The following is a 17,436-nucleotide window of genomic DNA, read 5'->3' as shown; positions in this document are numbered from 1 at the left end:
TCGCTCGGTTTCGCCGGTTTTCTTCTGTCGTTCTGCGCAGTTCTAGACCGACCGGAGGATTCGTTGACCGAACGCCAGAAAGCTTTGATTATTGTTCATCGAGTCTTCCGAGTCCCGAACCCCGAATTTAGAATGTCTGCGCTGCAACGGCAAGGAAGCTGCGCCGAGGAACACGCGCGTGTTCCCGTGGAATGCGCATCCGAAAAGGACAGGCGAGAAGCGTTTTCAGCGTTGCGTGTCCGAGGAATTCGAACTCGGTCGCCCGACTTGTGCTGCAGAATCCATCTAAATGACTCACAATCGTTAGGCGGAACGAAACCGTACACACCCGCATCTGCGAACTCCTCTGTAAGATCGCGGCGGCTATTATCTTTCTATGACCTTCCTCAAATCCCTATCGATTCGCACCTGAAAACTCGGAACTGCAGTCACCCTCGAGCTTACACAATGTGGATATTATTTAAAAGAAACCCAGAGGCGGAGGCATTGTCTCCGGCACTCGCGAAATATTCGGTACCTGCTGCAGACTTTTATACAAATTTTAGTCACCTGCGAGGAACAGAAGTTCAACGAAAATTTCCTGTTTCCACCGTCGGTTCGGATAACAGAGGCTCTATCGACGGAGGAAATATGGTCTAAAGTGTGCCGTGGTACGACTGATTTCAGTCCGAAAAAAGTCAGACGGATATTCGTGTATTTCTGAGTATCGTGCAAATATCGTGCTCATCTCTAGCACGTATACCGAGGTGTTGCTGTAGTTTCTCGTACCGAGCGTTCGCCGAATGATTCGATTTTTCCTGTTTCTCCGGGAAAGTTAGCTTTATTGAGAGGCTGTCGGCGATGCAGCACATTATGCTTCCGGCAGCAGTCTCTTATCAGCTGGAGCAGATTCCATGGCGTGATCACGTTCCCTTTTGTTGACTGTCACCGATGTTTTGCAGTCGACGCAGTTCACGCGCGACAAACGTCATCCTTATATACGCCGATCCGATCTTCGGCTTGCAAATTCGATTAAAAAACGTTGCGGTTCGCGCGCGCGGGAACGGACACGTGACACGTACGACTATCGACCCGGCAGGCTTCGACTTTGTATACGGAAACGATTCGACGAAATGGAAGGGTCGAGGGCGTGAACGTGGGAGAAAGGTTGAGAGAGAGAGAGAGACAGAGAGAGGGAGGGGAGAGGGAGAGAACAAGAGGTTGTTCCGCGGGCCAATTTTTGCGTAATCAACCCGTCTGCCACGGGCGATCTATTTCGAGATCGCCGACCGTTTAAAGTTGTCGCTGAAATGCCGCACACGCGTGCACTCGTTCCGAGCAAGAATAGCGTGGCGTGTCTTCTGGCAGCTCGCGGACGGTCGCGTGAATCTCGAAAATCGGGAGGAACAATCGAAAGAGCGGGTTTTTCACGGACGCGCCTCGGTTTAGCGAGCGCCCGCGGCGTCGTTAATCCGAGGCGTTCTTTCGCGCCGCCTGGTTTCCCGGCCGCTGTGAAAAATCAATGGAATGCGCGCGCGCCATAATCTCCACGGTGATTTTCAAAGAACTTGTTTCATCTTCCTCCGTGAGTCAGATGCACGTGTCCCCGATATCTGTTCGCGTGCACGACCAACGCTTACGATCGCATTCAGCTGGACATTATCTCGCTCTCCAGCTGGTCTTGTTTTGTTCTACAACCAACTGGTTATCTCGCGAGCCCTTCGAAACCGCGCGACGTGAATCGCGGTCTAACTAGGATATTCAAAGGGAATTTAGCCGCAGAAAGGGAAAGTGTTATGAAATATGCAATTTCCGCGCAATCGTTTCGGCGGAGGCAGCAGTTTTCGTTATTTTCTCGCGCACGTGCTCGCCCCTCGAATTTCTCTGCGCCCGTAATCGCACGGCCACTCATTTTTCTCGAAACGCTTCCACTCGTTTCACGTGTTCGTTCGTCCCGCGCAGAGCTCATCTCCAATCTCGGTTATTTGCGAAATTAATTTGCACCAACTCTACCGTGCCCTGAAGGAGATCATAATGAAGTATTTGAACGAAAGTATTTGAATGCGTTTACTCTATATATGTCCCAAATGCCCAGCCGATTAAGAAGTCCCAGAACTATCCCCACTGCCGCGGGGTATATCCCTGGCCGATATATGTCCCCGGCTAGACCCGTGTTTCGGACATATATCGAGTAAACGCTGTACTAAGACATTTCTATAACTTCGGGAATTGTAAAATAATAAATCCGGAATCCCCGTCATTTTGTGTCGATAGTTAATATTACGTAGAGTTTTTAGCAATGTTTGTGGCGAAGTAATGTCTTCAGGGGACATGTTCGATAATCATTTCTAATTCCTCCGTATCCCGTTGATGCACACTGACGATTACACATTCAAAGTCGACGTGCAAACAAGTTTTTATCACCTGCCGCGCAGAGATTGATAAATACACTTAATTAATCGTTCACGGTCGCTCGGCGGATCGTCGTGCATTAATTACGATTTCGGTAATGCAAATTGTTTGTTCGCCAAATTCGAACGTCTCTCGCGCGACTGTACGCTTGTTATCGTCTAATTATGGGATCGATAAACGATCCCCGGATCGAGAGCGGTTCGCCGATCTCGTAGCAACACGACCAAGAGAAGATCGCTATGATCTAGCGCGTATCGCGGTGGTCCGATTACGCGGTGCGTTGTCCGTGCATTTCGGTCGGCTCGGTGCAGTTGCACTCGGTTTTCTGCAGCGCGAAAGCCAAGCATCCCGCAATTAGATGCGTTAGAACAATGGGACCCGGCCGTCAAAACAGGCCGAGGAGACGAAAAAGCGTTTCTATTTAGGTTTGTCCCGGCGCGGATGAGATGGCTGCTAATGGCCGCGCGTTTAGCATTGAAACTTTTCCCCGGGGGAAAGAGAAGGAAAAAAAAACCGTGCCATAATCGCAACGCGAGCACAATGTCATCGATATTGTGCATCAACAGGAGCGATAGGCGAAAAGTGACTAACCGCGTACGTACTATTGTTTCGGTGCACGCGAACTCGATGGAATAATAATGTTTTGCATCATCGAATCCTCTGATCGTGTGTAGCAAAGTCCGCATCGTAAAGCATTAGATACATCGTGATAGGAATTCTAATTGGCAAAAAAGCTGACATAATGCACGACCCCTTTCGATCGGAAGACGCTCGAGATGCACGACAGTATTAATATCTGCAATTATAATTACAATCCGGCTCGTTAGCATGTTATATTAGTCTGACAGATTGGCACGGTGGTCAACAAACATGGCCCCCAAAAGATTCTACAAAATCGAAAACAATCGAGGAAGGTAGAATTGAACGAAGTTCGATGTCCTCGAGGATATCTATCACTGAACTGTTTTACATAAAAAAAAATAAGGGTGCCTTTATTTACACTTTGTGCGACCTTTATTGCAGTATGTGCTTCCATAGAAAAATGTACTGACTCATTTTTCAATGGAAGCATCCTTCTAACTCCTATAATTGTAAAACGAAAAATATGAAACCATTTGATCGGTAGTGGAAGTTTAGTGTCGCTGAAAATGAATTTTTGGGGGAAATCTGGTCCCCAAAAAAATTCTACAAAAATGTTTGCCTTATAGAAAGAACAAGGCCGTACTTGTTTAGATTTTCTGCCGCCTTTATTGGAGTATGTGCTTGAATAGAAAAATGTACTGAATCATTTTCGAATAGAAGCATCTTCATAATCTCTATAATTGTGAAATAAAAAATATGAAACCATTTGACCGGTAGTGGAAGTTTAGTGTCCCTGAAAATTGATTTTTTCCGGGAAATCTGGTCCCCAAAAAAATTCTACAAAAATGTTTGCCTTATAAAAAGAACAAGGTCGCACTTTAGATTTTCTGCCGCCTTTATTGCAGTATGTGCTTGAATAGAAAAATGTACTGAATCATTTTCGAATAGAAGCATCTTCATAATCTCTATAATTGTGAAATAAAAAATATGAAACCATTTGACCGGTAGTGGAAGTTTAGTGTCGCTGAAAATTGATTTTTTCGGGGCAATTTGGTCCCCGAAAAAATTCTAGAAAAATTAAAACAATCGAAAAAGATAAAATCAGTGGTGGTCACTGAATGAAAATTGATTTTTGAAAATTGTGTCATACACGATCGATGCGGCAGCGAACGCGTTAGCGTCGGTCACGGTTCTGGATTTCGAGCGAAAGATGGTAATATTAAACTGCATTCGTGTACATACGCCACGATGTACATAGTCACGGCTTGCTTGGGCGATCGTTCAATTCCAAGAGCAGATCTACCAATCGTGCTGCTAAAATGATCAAGCGTTCGGTCGAGTTACAGATAATCTGTGGTACAATAAACGACAATATACATTGTCGCCGGTTGCGTTAATCCCCGGTGTATATCGAATCGGAGTATTTATCAGTGATTGGAAAGATTTCTACGAGCAAACTACACAGTCTTAAAGATACCTATTTTGCAGGTGTTTTCAAGGTGATCTAGAGCCTATTCAACATGCCTGGGCCTTATACACCGAACTAATCATTGAGTTCGACGTTGCTGATAATACTAGAAAAGTTGGCTTCTGCATTAAACATACAGTCATTCGAACGTAATTGAACGAACACGTGCTGATTGTACGAGCGAAGTCGTATGAATATTAAAAAATTCGAAAGTAATGAACTAAATCGCACTGTCTACCAATTAAGTGAATTATTGGGGTAGGTGTTTTCCTGCTCGAAACGCTGGACATTATTTAATGGTCATTGATTTAATTGATTAGATTAATTTTTATCTCCTTGCGTCTCCAATGCTGCGAAACAAAATTAATTTGCATTTATTTTGTATTTTTTCGATTTGCTTTGATCGAATTGCTAGATTTTTCAAACCCATTCTGGAAGTCTAATTATGGGCTACACTCAATAATTTATTAATACTAATGAGGGAGAGGTGGATAGAATTAATTGATCATGGAGCGTAAGGGAATCAATTAAAAATGATACAGTATTAATATATTAAATAATAATTTTCTTAATTATCTTTTTGTCGCTGTTAGAGGGGTTTGTACAAGCATATACTGTACCACGAATTACCCGAAAAATTTCACAAGTGTCGCTCGTGTAATTTGCTGGAAAGAAAGAAGCCTAATTTTCGCAGTACAAAACGGGACTCCCCCGGATTGAGATCATTATCTTTCTGTCGCTGCTGTAGTGGTCGTCACGAATTCGACGACCGTTGGTAAATTGTACGTGGTTCACATCGATTGAGCGTCGGTGGTATCGGTCATCGGATGATTAGATTTGTGTCGTGAAATGCTGAACGATCGTTGCCCGTCGAGGATCCGGCGAAATCAGCTGAGTAACATTTCGGCTAATTACTCTGACGAAAATAATCCGAAAAAAATACGTGTGGTCTCGTAAGCGAGGAACGCAGTTGCATGATTGCACGAGTGAGTCAACAACGGACAGTGGAACTGAGCAAGAAGGAGAGAAGAAGAGAGAGAGAGAGAGAGGGAAGTAAATTTGCAGGACAGTGAGATGCGTCGAAATCGGCCGTAACTCGATCAGCGTGCTAGTTTACGCAGAACCAGTATATATATCCGAAATGTCCGAGTCCATGGAGCAGGGAAAGGTAACCAACACCTTCGCATAATCATCCTACTCGAAAGACACGCTTTGTCAAATTCTCGAAACGATGTACGCCAAAACACCTCTATCCACATGCGATTCCTCTAATTTGTCAACAAGACGCTCCCCAGCCGTTACGTCCCTTTACAAACGACCGAGCGTCTTTCGTGTTTATCTTTTTAAATAATTATATGCCACTGTCATTCGTATGATTGGACAACACGATTTTATTCCATTCGTTTGATGACACCAGTGAGGTTATGTTGCTGTTATTATCATTACTGTCCCCTAACGCCCATGTAAAGCATGACTCATAATCCTTGTTGTCTAAGTTCACTAATTCGTTTATTAATTACTATAGGATCTTTGTATTCACACGGGAGTGGTCCTGTGTAGAGCGAACACAACTCAAGACGCAGAGCATAGTCTGGGCACGTTGAATATTGTTGAATACGTAAGCTGACTCTACCATTTACGTCATATATATTAGTACGAACAGATCGAGAAAGCTCCTTTCGAACTTACAGAGTTTCGGAAAGTGCATAGAATGGAAGTCTATCGAGGACTCTGTGGTTTCTGAGAACCAAGATCAAGATCCTGAGTGGTCTCTGGTAAATACTCATACTAGACGTACACGTACGTCATCGGAAGGACCGGATTCCCTGGGACACGCGAGGACAGTTAGAATCTTGTTCTCGGATTTAAGCTCCTTTCGTATACACCATGGGAAGCAGCAGCTTGTATTTAATCAGAAGGACGGTACCAATTATGTCGCCTTCTTTCAATTGTCCAATGCAGACAGTTTTGTAAATTCTTTAAAGGGGTTCATTAAATTTGTAAAGTCTCGTACGAGTAGAAATTTGTATCTAGTGGTGGACGAAGTTCAGAACGTGTTGACTAAATCGTTCGCCGAGTTAGATATATTTCCTGAGAACACTTCGGATTACGTTTGGAAATTTGTGAAGAATTTACACAACCATCCGTACGAGACGACGATGGAGGCGTTCAGTAAACTGGCCGACATCTGGCGTAAGTGTACAAAAGCAAACAGCACAGCGACACTTGCACATTGTTCCTCATAATATTGTAAGCTCCATTCTAATTAACAGTGTACAAAGATCCGGCTAAACGCGCAGTCGAAGAGGCCGTTGCCGATATACTAAATAGTACTTTAAGCATTGATGTACCTCATCCACCGATATCTACTGATTCTGGAGAGGAATACGAAATTATCGGGGAACACGGACTGGGATTCGTTCTACCACAGAGACCAACTTGTCCGAGAGGTACATAACGGGAATAGTCTTGATCGAAATCATTTTCAATGATATATATTAAAACTTGTGTGGTTCCAATAGGTTCACCACTGTCGAAAGAACAGTGGAACAGATGTAAGGACTCACAGGGGAGAATTTTAAATCCTGATCATGTAAAAGAAGTCGTTTTTCGCGGGGTTTGTATACACGATTTCAATCCGAATTTTATTCCCGCGAATAGTTACATGCTAGTACGAGATTCCAGTAGGCAATTGCGATTATAATCCGGGGAAATGTAGAAATAAATTTGCAGGGTGTCGCCCCGTCATTACGATTCGAAGTATGGAAGTTTCTATTGAATTATTATCCGTGGGAGTACACGCATAGCGAGAGACAGGAGCTTAAAAAAAAAAAGATCGACGACTACTATATAATGAAGTTGCAATGGAAGTCCATCACGGCCGTGCAGGAGAGTAATTTCTCTGATTACCGGGACCGAAAGAGTTTGATAGGTAATGCGCGTGTAGGGTGATCACCCTTAACACGTTGACTGCCGTTACAATTAAGCTCATTTGATCAAATGGTATTGGCTTTGATTTGATCGAACTGTTACGGTTGCCGAGTCGGTAGTCAACGTGTTAACGAAGCTTCCGTGTGTGTGATACCAAGTATGTTACACAAATTTCAGGAAAGGATGTTAATAGGACAGACAGGACACACCCATATTTCTCGGGTGACAACAATCCTCACGTAGCACAATTATACGACATTCTCATGACATATGTGATGTACAATTTTGACTTGGGCTATGTTCAAGGCATGAGCGATCTTCTCAGCCCCATCTTGTGTTTAATGGAGAACGAGGTAGACGCGTTTTGGTGCTTCGTGGGGTTCATGGACAAAGTGGTACGTTCTCTCGAGTATATAGATATTTTCCAAGCTAATCTTCGCGAACGATATTTACCTGTAACACCGTTGACACGCGAAACAGAGTACCAACTTCGAAATGGACCAAGCCGGCATGAAATCGCAATTGTGCCAATTGTACACGTTATTGAGCACCATCGATCCGCAATTAGCGAATTACTTGAACAAGCACGACTCGGGGAATATGTTCTTCTGTTTCCGATGGCTTTTGGTACTTTTCAAGCGAGAATTTAACACGGTCGACATAATGAAATTGTGGGAGGTATTGTGGACCGATATACCTTGCAAGAATTTCCACTTGCTCGTGTGTACGGCCATCTTAGACACCGAAAAGAGCGTGCTTATGGAGAACCGTTACGGGTTCACGGAAATATTGAAAGTAAGTAAGGAAACGTAATGGGGAAATTAAGGAAATAATTAATCGCTATGTCGTTTGTAGCATATAAACGATTTGTCCCTTCACATCGACTTGTCTTCGACGTTATCAAAGGCAGAGAGTATTTATTATCAACTGTTGTCGGTAGCTGACCAGCTATCCGACAGTGTCCGTACAATAATTGGGCTGGAACGTTTGAACAAAGTGCCGGTTAACATTACAGAGGAAGTGGCAGCTTCGGTTGACATTGACGAGGTAGACGGGCCCGATAACAACTCGAGGAGGAACAGTATGGAGAGTGAGAACGTTAGGTTGGGTGACAACGAGGTGTCTTTCGAGCGGGGATTAAACATGTCATACATGTGAGACCTGGATCGGTCGTTCATTATGATTCGGGAACCGTGTTGTGCACCGCAGTCAATTTCACGAGAGCTACGTTTCTAAAAAGGACAATTTGTAGTTCTGCTTCGCGGCAAGGTGAACTTCGCCCATGTTTGTTCGTTGGAACAGTGCAACGAATCGTACTCTGGCTCTTAAATAGACTTTGACGCATACAGTCGACGCTTTGTATGGAATACGCATATTTTATAAAGATGTCACGTGTATTGTGTATTGTTCGATTTGTTCTAATCGAAGGCGGGCAACACGTCCACAATCGTGGGGGGAGGGGATGGGGGAGACGTGGCCGGTCGACGAAGATTTACGAGGTCACAGCAAGAATTACTGTTAGTAGCGTTGAATTTTGAGATATTTATGAAATTCATTGTAATTACGAAGAGATTATAGACGCGCATACCTAGCGGGTAAGAAGGTAGTTACGTACAAATCATTCTTCGTCTGGGCCATACTTTAAGATGCGCTCGTGGCGATGTGCGAAAACACGATCAAGATCAAACCGTACTTTTCACTTCACCTGGTCGTATCGTTTTCACTTACGTTTGATGTGTTTTCTTTTTTCATATGTGTATAACAAACGTCAAGGCACCGCTGTATATTTCTAATAAAAATCATCCGTTTAATCTGTCACGTCCACGCGTTGTTCTTTCATCAACGACCGTGGTGAACGAATGGAAATTCGAATTATTTCGAATAGGTAACGGTACGTTCGAATTTGGCGCTGAACGATGTCTCTATTGCGACTGCGTTGTAGATCACATGATCGCACCAAGCGGATCAGAGCCTAATTGGTTCCACGGTACCAACCGACTATCTGGGGAAAGAAAGAGGAAGGGATTCAGGGAAGCAAAGGGTGTTTGGGATATAGAGAAAGGGAGAACAAGAGGGAAATTATCTAGCATTATTTCTACCAAAAGTATCAGAAAGCACATTCAAAAATTTTAAGGACAAACTGATTGAGATTGCAAATCTAGGGGTCTAGGGATCTAGGTGAGCGAAGGATAACAGGAATGACAGGAGAGGATCTAGGGAACGAAAGGGTAGAAAAGGATCTAGGGAAGGAAAGGATGGAGGAAATTGATAATGGAAGGTGACGTAGAAAAAGGATGGTAGAAGAAGGAACGTAGAAGATAGGAGGAAAAAATCTGACACATTTCGGATACCAAGTTACATAATTGCGAATTTCTACCTCATCGTGGAGTAATTTGTAATATTCGGCAGAAAATTCGAATCTGAAGCAAGTATGACGTCACAAGATGGTTGCCGCTGAGAGATTCTCTTAATTTCGAGAGATTTAGTGTTCGTATCGAAAAAAAGGTTCTATACAGACGTAGCAAAGACATGTACAAACACGGTGGTATGCATTTTTAATTGATTACTTACTTATAGAAGACATAAAATGTCTAGAAAAAAAGGCATAGCGTAACATAGCGTGACAGTCAAGGCCAAATGCCTGCCGGCCCCTATGGCATAGAACCGGGCCGTCTTTTAGCATAAAACCGAACGCACATTATTTTTTTAACCAGGATTAGAACGTACAGCTTAATTGTTTTATATGAAATGTGACTAACATGTAAGTCTTGTGTACAAAATCTCTAATTAATATAAATTAAGTATAATATTAATTGTAATGATATGTATTTTATTTTTTTCCAATTTTGTAGTTGCAGACTCTGGTTGTAAAAAATGGAAAACCCGGAAAAATTCGAACAAATACAGATTTCATATGGAAGTTTATTCTATTCTATTCGAAGTTTAATCTATTTGAATAGATTGGGATCTGAACCGCTGGGGGCAGCACTACCTTGATCAAAGTTGGAGCCACTGAAACCTCGAGTATGTATTTATGTAGTAGTGTACACTCTCGTTTCTTCTCTATGTACTTCTGTCTATATAAATATACATAGAGTGAAAATATAAACAATGGTTGTTGTGTTAACATAAATGTTCCCCGCGGAAGGTCAAACGGTTAAGGTATGGAATTCTCCACAGTAAAACGTAACAGACATCGAAGAAAGAAACGGAGTTTGAAAAAGCGCCGGTCTGAGCAGGTCAGATTTGAGGTTAAGTCCGCGAAACATCGAAGGATTGCTTCGGAGTACACGGATATATTTGTTACGAAAGAAAAATTCACGTCCGACACCATGCACGCTAACTCTTTTTGGGAAAACTACACGGCGGCGCAAGAATGGCAAAACAGGTTAGTCGTTTTGCTAAGTTGATTCTATAGTCCGAGAGGATTCGATTTTTGTCGTGTCTTGCCACGATCGTGCATTTAGGAGAAGGTGTACGAAACGATTGTTTTTAGACACAGCGTGACATGGTGGAGAACTCGTTGTATTGCGTTAGAATACGAGAATCAGATACTGAGAGACAAGCTGAGATCAATGGCCGGTCAGAATGCTCGCCATCATTCCAATTATGTACAAAAAAACCGAAAATACAAGGATCGACAGCTTGAAGAGGAGACGGAGACAAAGTCCATGGAAGACAACGAGAACTTAGAGTTTCATGTGAACGAAGACATGATGAACTTTTTGGAGCAGAGTATCAGGCATAAGATCGAATTGAAGAAGAAGCGCGAAGCTGAATCGTCTGCCGAAAGAGAGGTGAGAAATGAGAGTGAATGTATACCGGGAGGAGCTGCATGGGTAACCGCAAGGAACACCAATGCAAAATTATTGTACGGCGAAGCCAGTCCTACTATACTAGCCATGGAAACTGCCCTGCAGACTACTGTAGACAGACATAAGGATAAAGCAAAGCCACAGTTATGGCCCATTATCCCTTTAAAACCATAGATATTAGGGTCAAGTATTGTTTTATATTTAAGCAAATTTTAATGTGTATTTTATGGATAAGAATAAAGAATTTTTTTTTATTTTCCAATAACACATCATTTTTGTTCATATGACATTGGCAATGTTAATTCAAATAGGAACATATTTGCGAGCTCTTCTGATTAAAATGAGTTTAAACACGGCATAATTTTGATCATATTTAGTTATTTAGTCAATGATCACAAAATTTCAATTAGAAATCCACACAAAAAATTGACGATGTTCATTGAATGAAAAGGTATTCCAAAACAAAAACTGTATGTTTCGATTAATAATTGAAAGGGTTCTGCCAAGAAGGTGAAGGTGGGCCAAGGGTAAACAAGGAAAGCATTGAAGTACCCTTGGCCCATCCCGAGCTAGCTTAAAGTAAATTCAGATACAATTCAATTAAATACACAAGTTTTTATAATTAGCAAGTCTTAAACTCTATTTTACAATGTTATCGCAAATTATAAATAAGCAGCTATTAGCTCGATATTATTCTCTATTTGTAAGATACTATGATATCAACAAGCACTCCCTTGACGATCTTGCCATCTAATTATTTAGTAAAAATAAATTATAGAACTCGAGATAGAGAATAACTTTTAAGTCATGAATATTCGCATGTATTAATTTATCGTACACAATTCCCTGATAAATTTATTATTTCTGGCTGTTTAATGTTTATAACAATTCCTTTCGCCAATGATGTCGACAAGCACTCCCTTGACCATCTTGTCACCTAATTTTTTAGTGAAGATAGGTGATAGAACTCAAGGTACAGAATAACTTAAACCATATGAACATTCGCACGCATTGATTTATTCAATTTATTGAATTTATTATTACGCAAATATACCCACAAAAAATCGTTGAAGGATACATTGATTCAACTGTTATCGTTTCAGGTTGGAAAATATTTATCAAAATCGTCGGAGTGAATTAATTTCTATATGTACATACATTTTTCCATAATCGTATGAACGCATATGACGACTTATTGATACAAGATAGATAAATTGAAGAGGAATTTGACAACTCAAATAAATAAAATATTTTGAAGCCTGAGCTGAGTTCTCCAAATTTGTGGACGTTTTTAGTCACCGGGAAGGAGTAGCATTAATTATTGCCTACATATTTAGTTAATGCTTTATTTTCATTTTTTTTTAACGTATCAAGAACATCGATAATTTATTTTATGTTTAAATCGTTATTCCGGACGTTTTTAGCGACCGACAAGGGATCCCAGAAGTTTCGGGTTCAGAGCTTCGGGGTCCTGAAAAATAGCATAATTCCATCAAGATCGGAGCTCAAAATGATTGCAAAACAGTCGAACAGTATCAAACGTAAAACACATTACCGCGTCCGGGAGCGGATCAGCTTTCGCTGTCGCGTACGAAACGAAGACCATTAGGGAAACAGCTATAGCAATCACGAATCTTGCGGCTCTCATGGTGACGTGTTTGTTGTTGTGTACCTTTGTGGAATCACGTATTCTGGTCTACTCATGCGAAAACGTACGCCACATTGCTATTTATGCGAGTGCATCACGTGGAGAGTCGCACGTTGCGATAAGCGTAACGACGTGACGCTATCACAGTTATAGCGAGTCTTTTCGATTTTAATTGTTGTAAAGAGTATACATATGTTTTATAGTTGTCACAAAACGCGGGAGAACAGATAGGGGACTGTTGTGCAACCGGAATTACGATGCCGTTAATGTGCACTAATGTTCAGACCGAGCACGACAGGTAGCGCCAGCGTGCTCGTTAAATGCACTGCAAATTTTAATAGTTTAGTAGTTTAATAAAAAAATATGAGAATGAAAGGAAAAATGCTAAATTGCCTAGATCCCTACCCATTCTGCTAAGTTCTAAGGAGTATATCGCCGGTCTTGCCAAGTATATCAAGGATACAAATATGTATAATATATTGTAAGAAAATGTACCGTGTTGCTAATGACCTTTGATGTTGAAGCAACATTAAACAAATAATTAAAAAAAAAAAATAATGCTACCGTATGTTTTCTACAATTTATTTATTCGGCGTTAATCAGAGCGTGTACAGTTTCAGTCAAAAACCTGAACGACAAACATTTTGGTCTCTTATGATGTAAAATTTGTTGCTTGATCGTTGGTCTTTGGGTTAAAATCCTAAAAGATAAACATAATGGTCACTAATGTCTTAGAATTTGTTACTAGTTCATTGTTCTTTTTCGGAAAAGATTCTAAAAGCTGATCATAGCAGTCTTTTACGATGTTACGACGTATAATTTCATCATACAGTCTTTCCTCGATATATGTCCACAACACGGGTCTAGCCGGAGACATATATCGTTCAGGAGACATACCCTAGCCGAGTTATGTTTACACTCCTCGGCGTCCGAGGTCTCTCGATCTTCTTGGCCCCTCGCGGGGTATACCACGCGGTGGGGAGGATAATTTCGCGACGTTTATCATCCAGGCCTAGGCGACGTATATAGAGAAATCACTGTACATAGTCTATGGGAGCACACTGGATTTTTTTGACGGTCGGGAATAATGAGTAGAATGTTTTTGGGTGTAGGGAATGAGTAAAATTAATTACTAAATCACTACGGATACATATTTAGTTAATCTTTTATTTTCACATTGTTGTAACGCAGCAAGAACATAGTTCCCAATTTATTCGCTGTTTTCCGCGCTGTTCCGAATATTGTTAGCCGGCTAGGGCAGCCGTGCTGATTGGTTCGGGGTCCTGGAAAATAGCATAATGGAACAATCATTATCGGAACACAGAATAATTGCAAAACAGTATCAAAAGTAAAACGCATTACCGCGTCCGCAATAGGGTCAGCTTCCGCTATCTCGTCCGAAACGAACGAGACCATTAGGGAAACAGCTATAGCAATCACGAATCTTGCGGCTCTCATGGTGACGTGTTTGTTGTTGTGTACCTTTGTAGAATCACGTATTCTGGTCTACTCATGCGATAACGTACGCCGCATTGCTATTTGTGCGAGTGCATCACGTGGAGAGTCGCACGTTGCGATAAGCGTAACGACGCGACGCTATCACAGTTATAGTAAGCGTTTTCGATTTTAACAGTCGTAAAGTCATGTATCGTGCAGGAGATATACCCGAGTTATGTTTGGACTCCTCGGTGTCCGAGGCCACTCGAGCTTCGCAGCCCTTCACGAGGTATACCCCGCGGTGGTGGGGATAACTCCGCGACGTTTATCATCCAGGCCTTGACGACATATATAGAGAAATCACTGTACAGAGTCTACGGGAGCACGCTGGTCTTTTTTGGGGGTCGGGAATAATGAGTAGAATGTTTTTGGGTGTGGGGAATGAGTAAAATTAATTACTAAATCACTACGTATACATATTTAGTTAATCTTTTATTTTCACATTGTTTTAACACAGCAAGAACATAGTTCCCAATTTATTCTCTGTTTTCGTCGCTGTTCGGAATATTGTCAGCCTTGTAGGGATTGTAGGGCAGCCTTGCTGATATGTTTAGTGTTCTGGAGAATAACATAATGGAACAATCATTATCGGAACATAAAATAATTGCAAAACAGTATCAAACGTAAAACGAATTACCGCGTCCGGAACAGGGGTAACTTTCGCTGTCGCGTACGAAACGAACGAGACCATTAGGGAAACAGCTATAGCAATCACGAATCTTGCAGCTCTCATGGTCGCGTGTTTGTGTAGTCTCTTTGCGGGATCAGGTATTCCAGTTTATATGTGCGAAAACGTACGCGCCGCGTTGTTATTTATAGTTGGCTGGCGACAAGTGTCCTTTTTATCTTGCCTTTCAAATGTTACTGTTTGTCCCCGGAAATGTTGTAAAAATCGTTTTTAATTATCGAAACGTGCATCATGCACAGTGGTCCCGCCACTCAAATAGATAAGCGTAACCACGACCGTTATCGTAGTTGCAGAGTGCAATCAACCTTATCAATCTTGATAGATAATCGATTTTACGTTACTCGTGGGTGGACTGACAAAAAACTTGCGAAGGTCAGCATTAGTTTTTCAAATGGTGCGGAGAGGTAGAATTAATTAACGCATGCTTAATTATTTAATTCTTTATTTGCAGGTATTTTGAACATATTGGTCACGTCTGTGTAATGCTTCCAGTGTTACTTGCGACCGGCAAGGGATGCTATGGTTGCTGCACTCAGTCCGGGGTTCTGAGAAACAGCATAATTTCTAAAATGATTTTGCAAAACAACAAAGAAAATAAACCAGTGCAAAATATAGAACCAATTACCGCGTTCGCAACAGGATCAGCATCCGCCATTGCAAACGACACGAAAACCATTAGGGAAACAGCTACAGCAACAACGAATCTCGCAGCTTTCATGGTTGATTGTCTGTCTTTGCAGATTGCTCGAAAACATTCGTCGAACAGCTATTTATGCGAGTTAAATCGTGCGGAGAGTCGCCGGTCGCGATAAGCGGTAACCACGGACGCTATCATAGTTGCGGCGAGCCTTATCGATTTTAACAGTCGTAAAGAGTATCAGTTCTATAGTCGTGACAAAACGCGACAGAACAGATAGGGGATTGTTGTGCAACCGGAATTACGACGCCGTTAATGTGCGCGAGCATTCCGAGCGCACACGCTACGTAGCGCCTGCGTGCTCGTTAAACGCATCGATTAACATACCTGCTAATTACAAGCGTGTCCCGTACGAATGCTATTGATTTCATCCGTCGGTCTCGTTGTACAATGATACTATAATACGCCTTCGTCAACGTATTTGCTCGGCGTTAATCAGCGCGAGTACACTTTCAGTCGAAAACACGAATGACAAACATTGTGGTCTCCTGTGATGCAGAATTTGTTGTTTGTTCGTCGGTCGATAAACATAATGTTGATTGTTCTTTACAGAATTCTCATAGCAGTCTCGTGCGATGTTACGACCTATAATTTCATTATACAGTCTCTTCTCGATGTATGTCCACAATACGGGTCTACCCAGTGACATGTATCGTCGAGGAGATATACTGTTCTCGTATTTCCAAGATTTTATTATACAGTGACTCCAACTAATATTCGGACGCTCTTAAAAATCACATAACTTTGTCAATATTGGAGTATACTACTTGAATTTTTTTGAGAAGTTAACAACAATTGGTTCGCTTACATAACGTGAAAAAAATGTTTGATTAAAATTACAATTCGTCGAAATTGCAGAGAAAGTACCAACAGCTGTATCTTGCAACTTTTTTATGCAGGCTTGTATTACACATATTCTGGATATTTCACCTAAATCGGTTGCAATGAGCTACAAACGTGTAACGATGAAAGCTTAAGGGTGAAAGTCGCAGAATTTTGGCCTTGTCAGGGAATTTCGTATGTGATCATTTTCAAACATCTGTTGCTCATTGCAACGTTGACCGATTTTGATGAAATCCTCAGAATATGTTTAATTCATACAGATCTACAAAAGTTGCAAAATACAACTTTTAGTATTTTCTGTGCAATTTCGATCGATTGCGATTTTTGTAAAAATTTCTCTTCTCTTTACGTAGCAAACCAATTGTGCTAACTTCTTAAGAAAATCCAAGTCATATTTTTCAATGTCAACAAAGTTATACAATTTTTAAAAGCGTCCGAATATTAATGGGAGTCACTGTAATTTCTATATTGTCCTCAGGTAAAATTCCTGAAAGATGAACACTGGCTTTTTTGACAACGTTGCGACCTAGGGCCAGTTGCTCGTTCTTCAGGGCAGAAAGATGGCGGCAGGGATCTTTTATTGCGCGGGGAATTGGTGGCTCGTTTTTCCGACAGAAATTCGGGAAAAATTCGGTCTAGACGTCCCCTATTTCAGCATTATCTACCCCCGTTTTGCGCGAGGGTTTACCAACGCGACGCGACGCGACGCGACGCGACGTCTCGCTCGTCGGAAGAAGAGGCGGCGAAGAAGGAGGAACGAACAGTTGCTCGGATCGATGGATTTCGATTATCTTGAGGTCTACCGTCGGTCAGGGGTCGGCGAGTCGTTGTGTACCGCGCGTCGACGCTCTGGCTCTCGCTCGTAAACGCTTCTCC

The 17,436-nt window shown here is 41.9% G+C and overlaps 2 protein-coding genes and 3 long non-coding RNA genes across 8 annotated transcripts; 2 read left to right on the top strand and 3 right to left on the bottom strand.

Annotated features, from left to right (window-relative positions):
- The first annotated feature begins 5,013 nt into the window (after positions 1 to 5,013).
- On the top strand, positions 5,014 to 9,188 carry Tbc1d15-17 (TBC1 domain family member 15/17). The gene is made up of 9 exons (XM_076799264.1): positions 5,014 to 5,609; positions 5,967 to 6,059; positions 6,133 to 6,634; positions 6,715 to 6,891; positions 6,964 to 7,058; positions 7,175 to 7,373; positions 7,550 to 7,767; positions 7,853 to 8,167; positions 8,228 to 9,188. Exons 1-9 carry the CDS (start codon positions 5,583 to 5,585, stop codon positions 8,528 to 8,530), a joined length of 1,929 nt encoding a protein of 642 aa, XP_076655379.1. The 5' UTR covers positions 5,014 to 5,582; the 3' UTR covers positions 8,531 to 9,188.
- A 1,235-nt stretch (positions 9,189 to 10,423) lies between these two features.
- Positions 10,424 to 11,440, top strand: LOC143360174 (uncharacterized). Of its 2 annotated transcripts, XM_076798785.1 has the most exons (3): positions 10,424 to 10,534; positions 10,612 to 10,760; positions 10,869 to 11,440. In XM_076798785.1, exons 1-3 carry the CDS (start codon positions 10,505 to 10,507, stop codon positions 11,359 to 11,361), a joined length of 672 nt encoding a protein of 223 aa, XP_076654900.1. In that variant the 5' UTR covers positions 10,424 to 10,504; the 3' UTR covers positions 11,362 to 11,440. The 2 variants fall into 2 exon arrangements, with proteins under 2 accessions (XP_076654900.1, XP_076654899.1); XM_076798784.1 differs by having other exon boundaries at positions 10,433 to 10,760.
- A 1,077-nt stretch (positions 11,441 to 12,517) lies between these two features.
- On the bottom strand, positions 12,518 to 13,388 carry LOC143360177 (uncharacterized). The gene is made up of 2 exons (XR_013083226.1): positions 12,743 to 13,388; positions 12,518 to 12,658 (listed from the first exon to the last, which is right to left on the bottom strand). It is a non-coding gene; the product is annotated as an uncharacterized LOC143360177 (long non-coding RNA).
- A 25-nt stretch (positions 13,389 to 13,413) lies between these two features.
- On the bottom strand, positions 13,414 to 15,168 carry LOC143360178 (uncharacterized). 2 transcript variants are annotated; one of them, XR_013083227.1, is made up of 4 exons: positions 14,970 to 15,168; positions 14,198 to 14,890; positions 13,638 to 14,118; positions 13,414 to 13,535 (listed from the first exon to the last, which is right to left on the bottom strand). It is a non-coding gene; the product is annotated as an uncharacterized LOC143360178 (long non-coding RNA). The 2 variants fall into 2 exon arrangements; XR_013083228.1 differs by having other exon boundaries at positions 13,449 to 13,463.
- Positions 15,169 to 15,445: 277 nt separating this feature from the next.
- On the bottom strand, positions 15,446 to 16,490 carry LOC143360175 (uncharacterized). Of its 2 annotated transcripts, XR_013083225.1 has the most exons (3): positions 16,045 to 16,254; positions 15,646 to 15,868; positions 15,446 to 15,565 (listed from the first exon to the last, which is right to left on the bottom strand). It is a non-coding gene; the product is annotated as an uncharacterized LOC143360175 (long non-coding RNA). The 2 variants fall into 2 exon arrangements; XR_013083224.1 differs by having other exon boundaries at positions 15,646 to 16,490.
- Positions 16,491 to 17,436: the final 946 nt, after the last annotated feature.

This window comes from Halictus rubicundus, chromosome 13 (assembly GCF_050948215.1).
Source record: "Halictus rubicundus isolate RS-2024b chromosome 13, iyHalRubi1_principal, whole genome shotgun sequence".
Taxonomy (NCBI): domain Eukaryota; kingdom Metazoa; phylum Arthropoda; class Insecta; order Hymenoptera; family Halictidae; genus Halictus; species Halictus rubicundus.
Note: the sequence above shows the minus strand (reverse complement) of the source record. Positions and strands in the feature narration are given on the sequence as shown.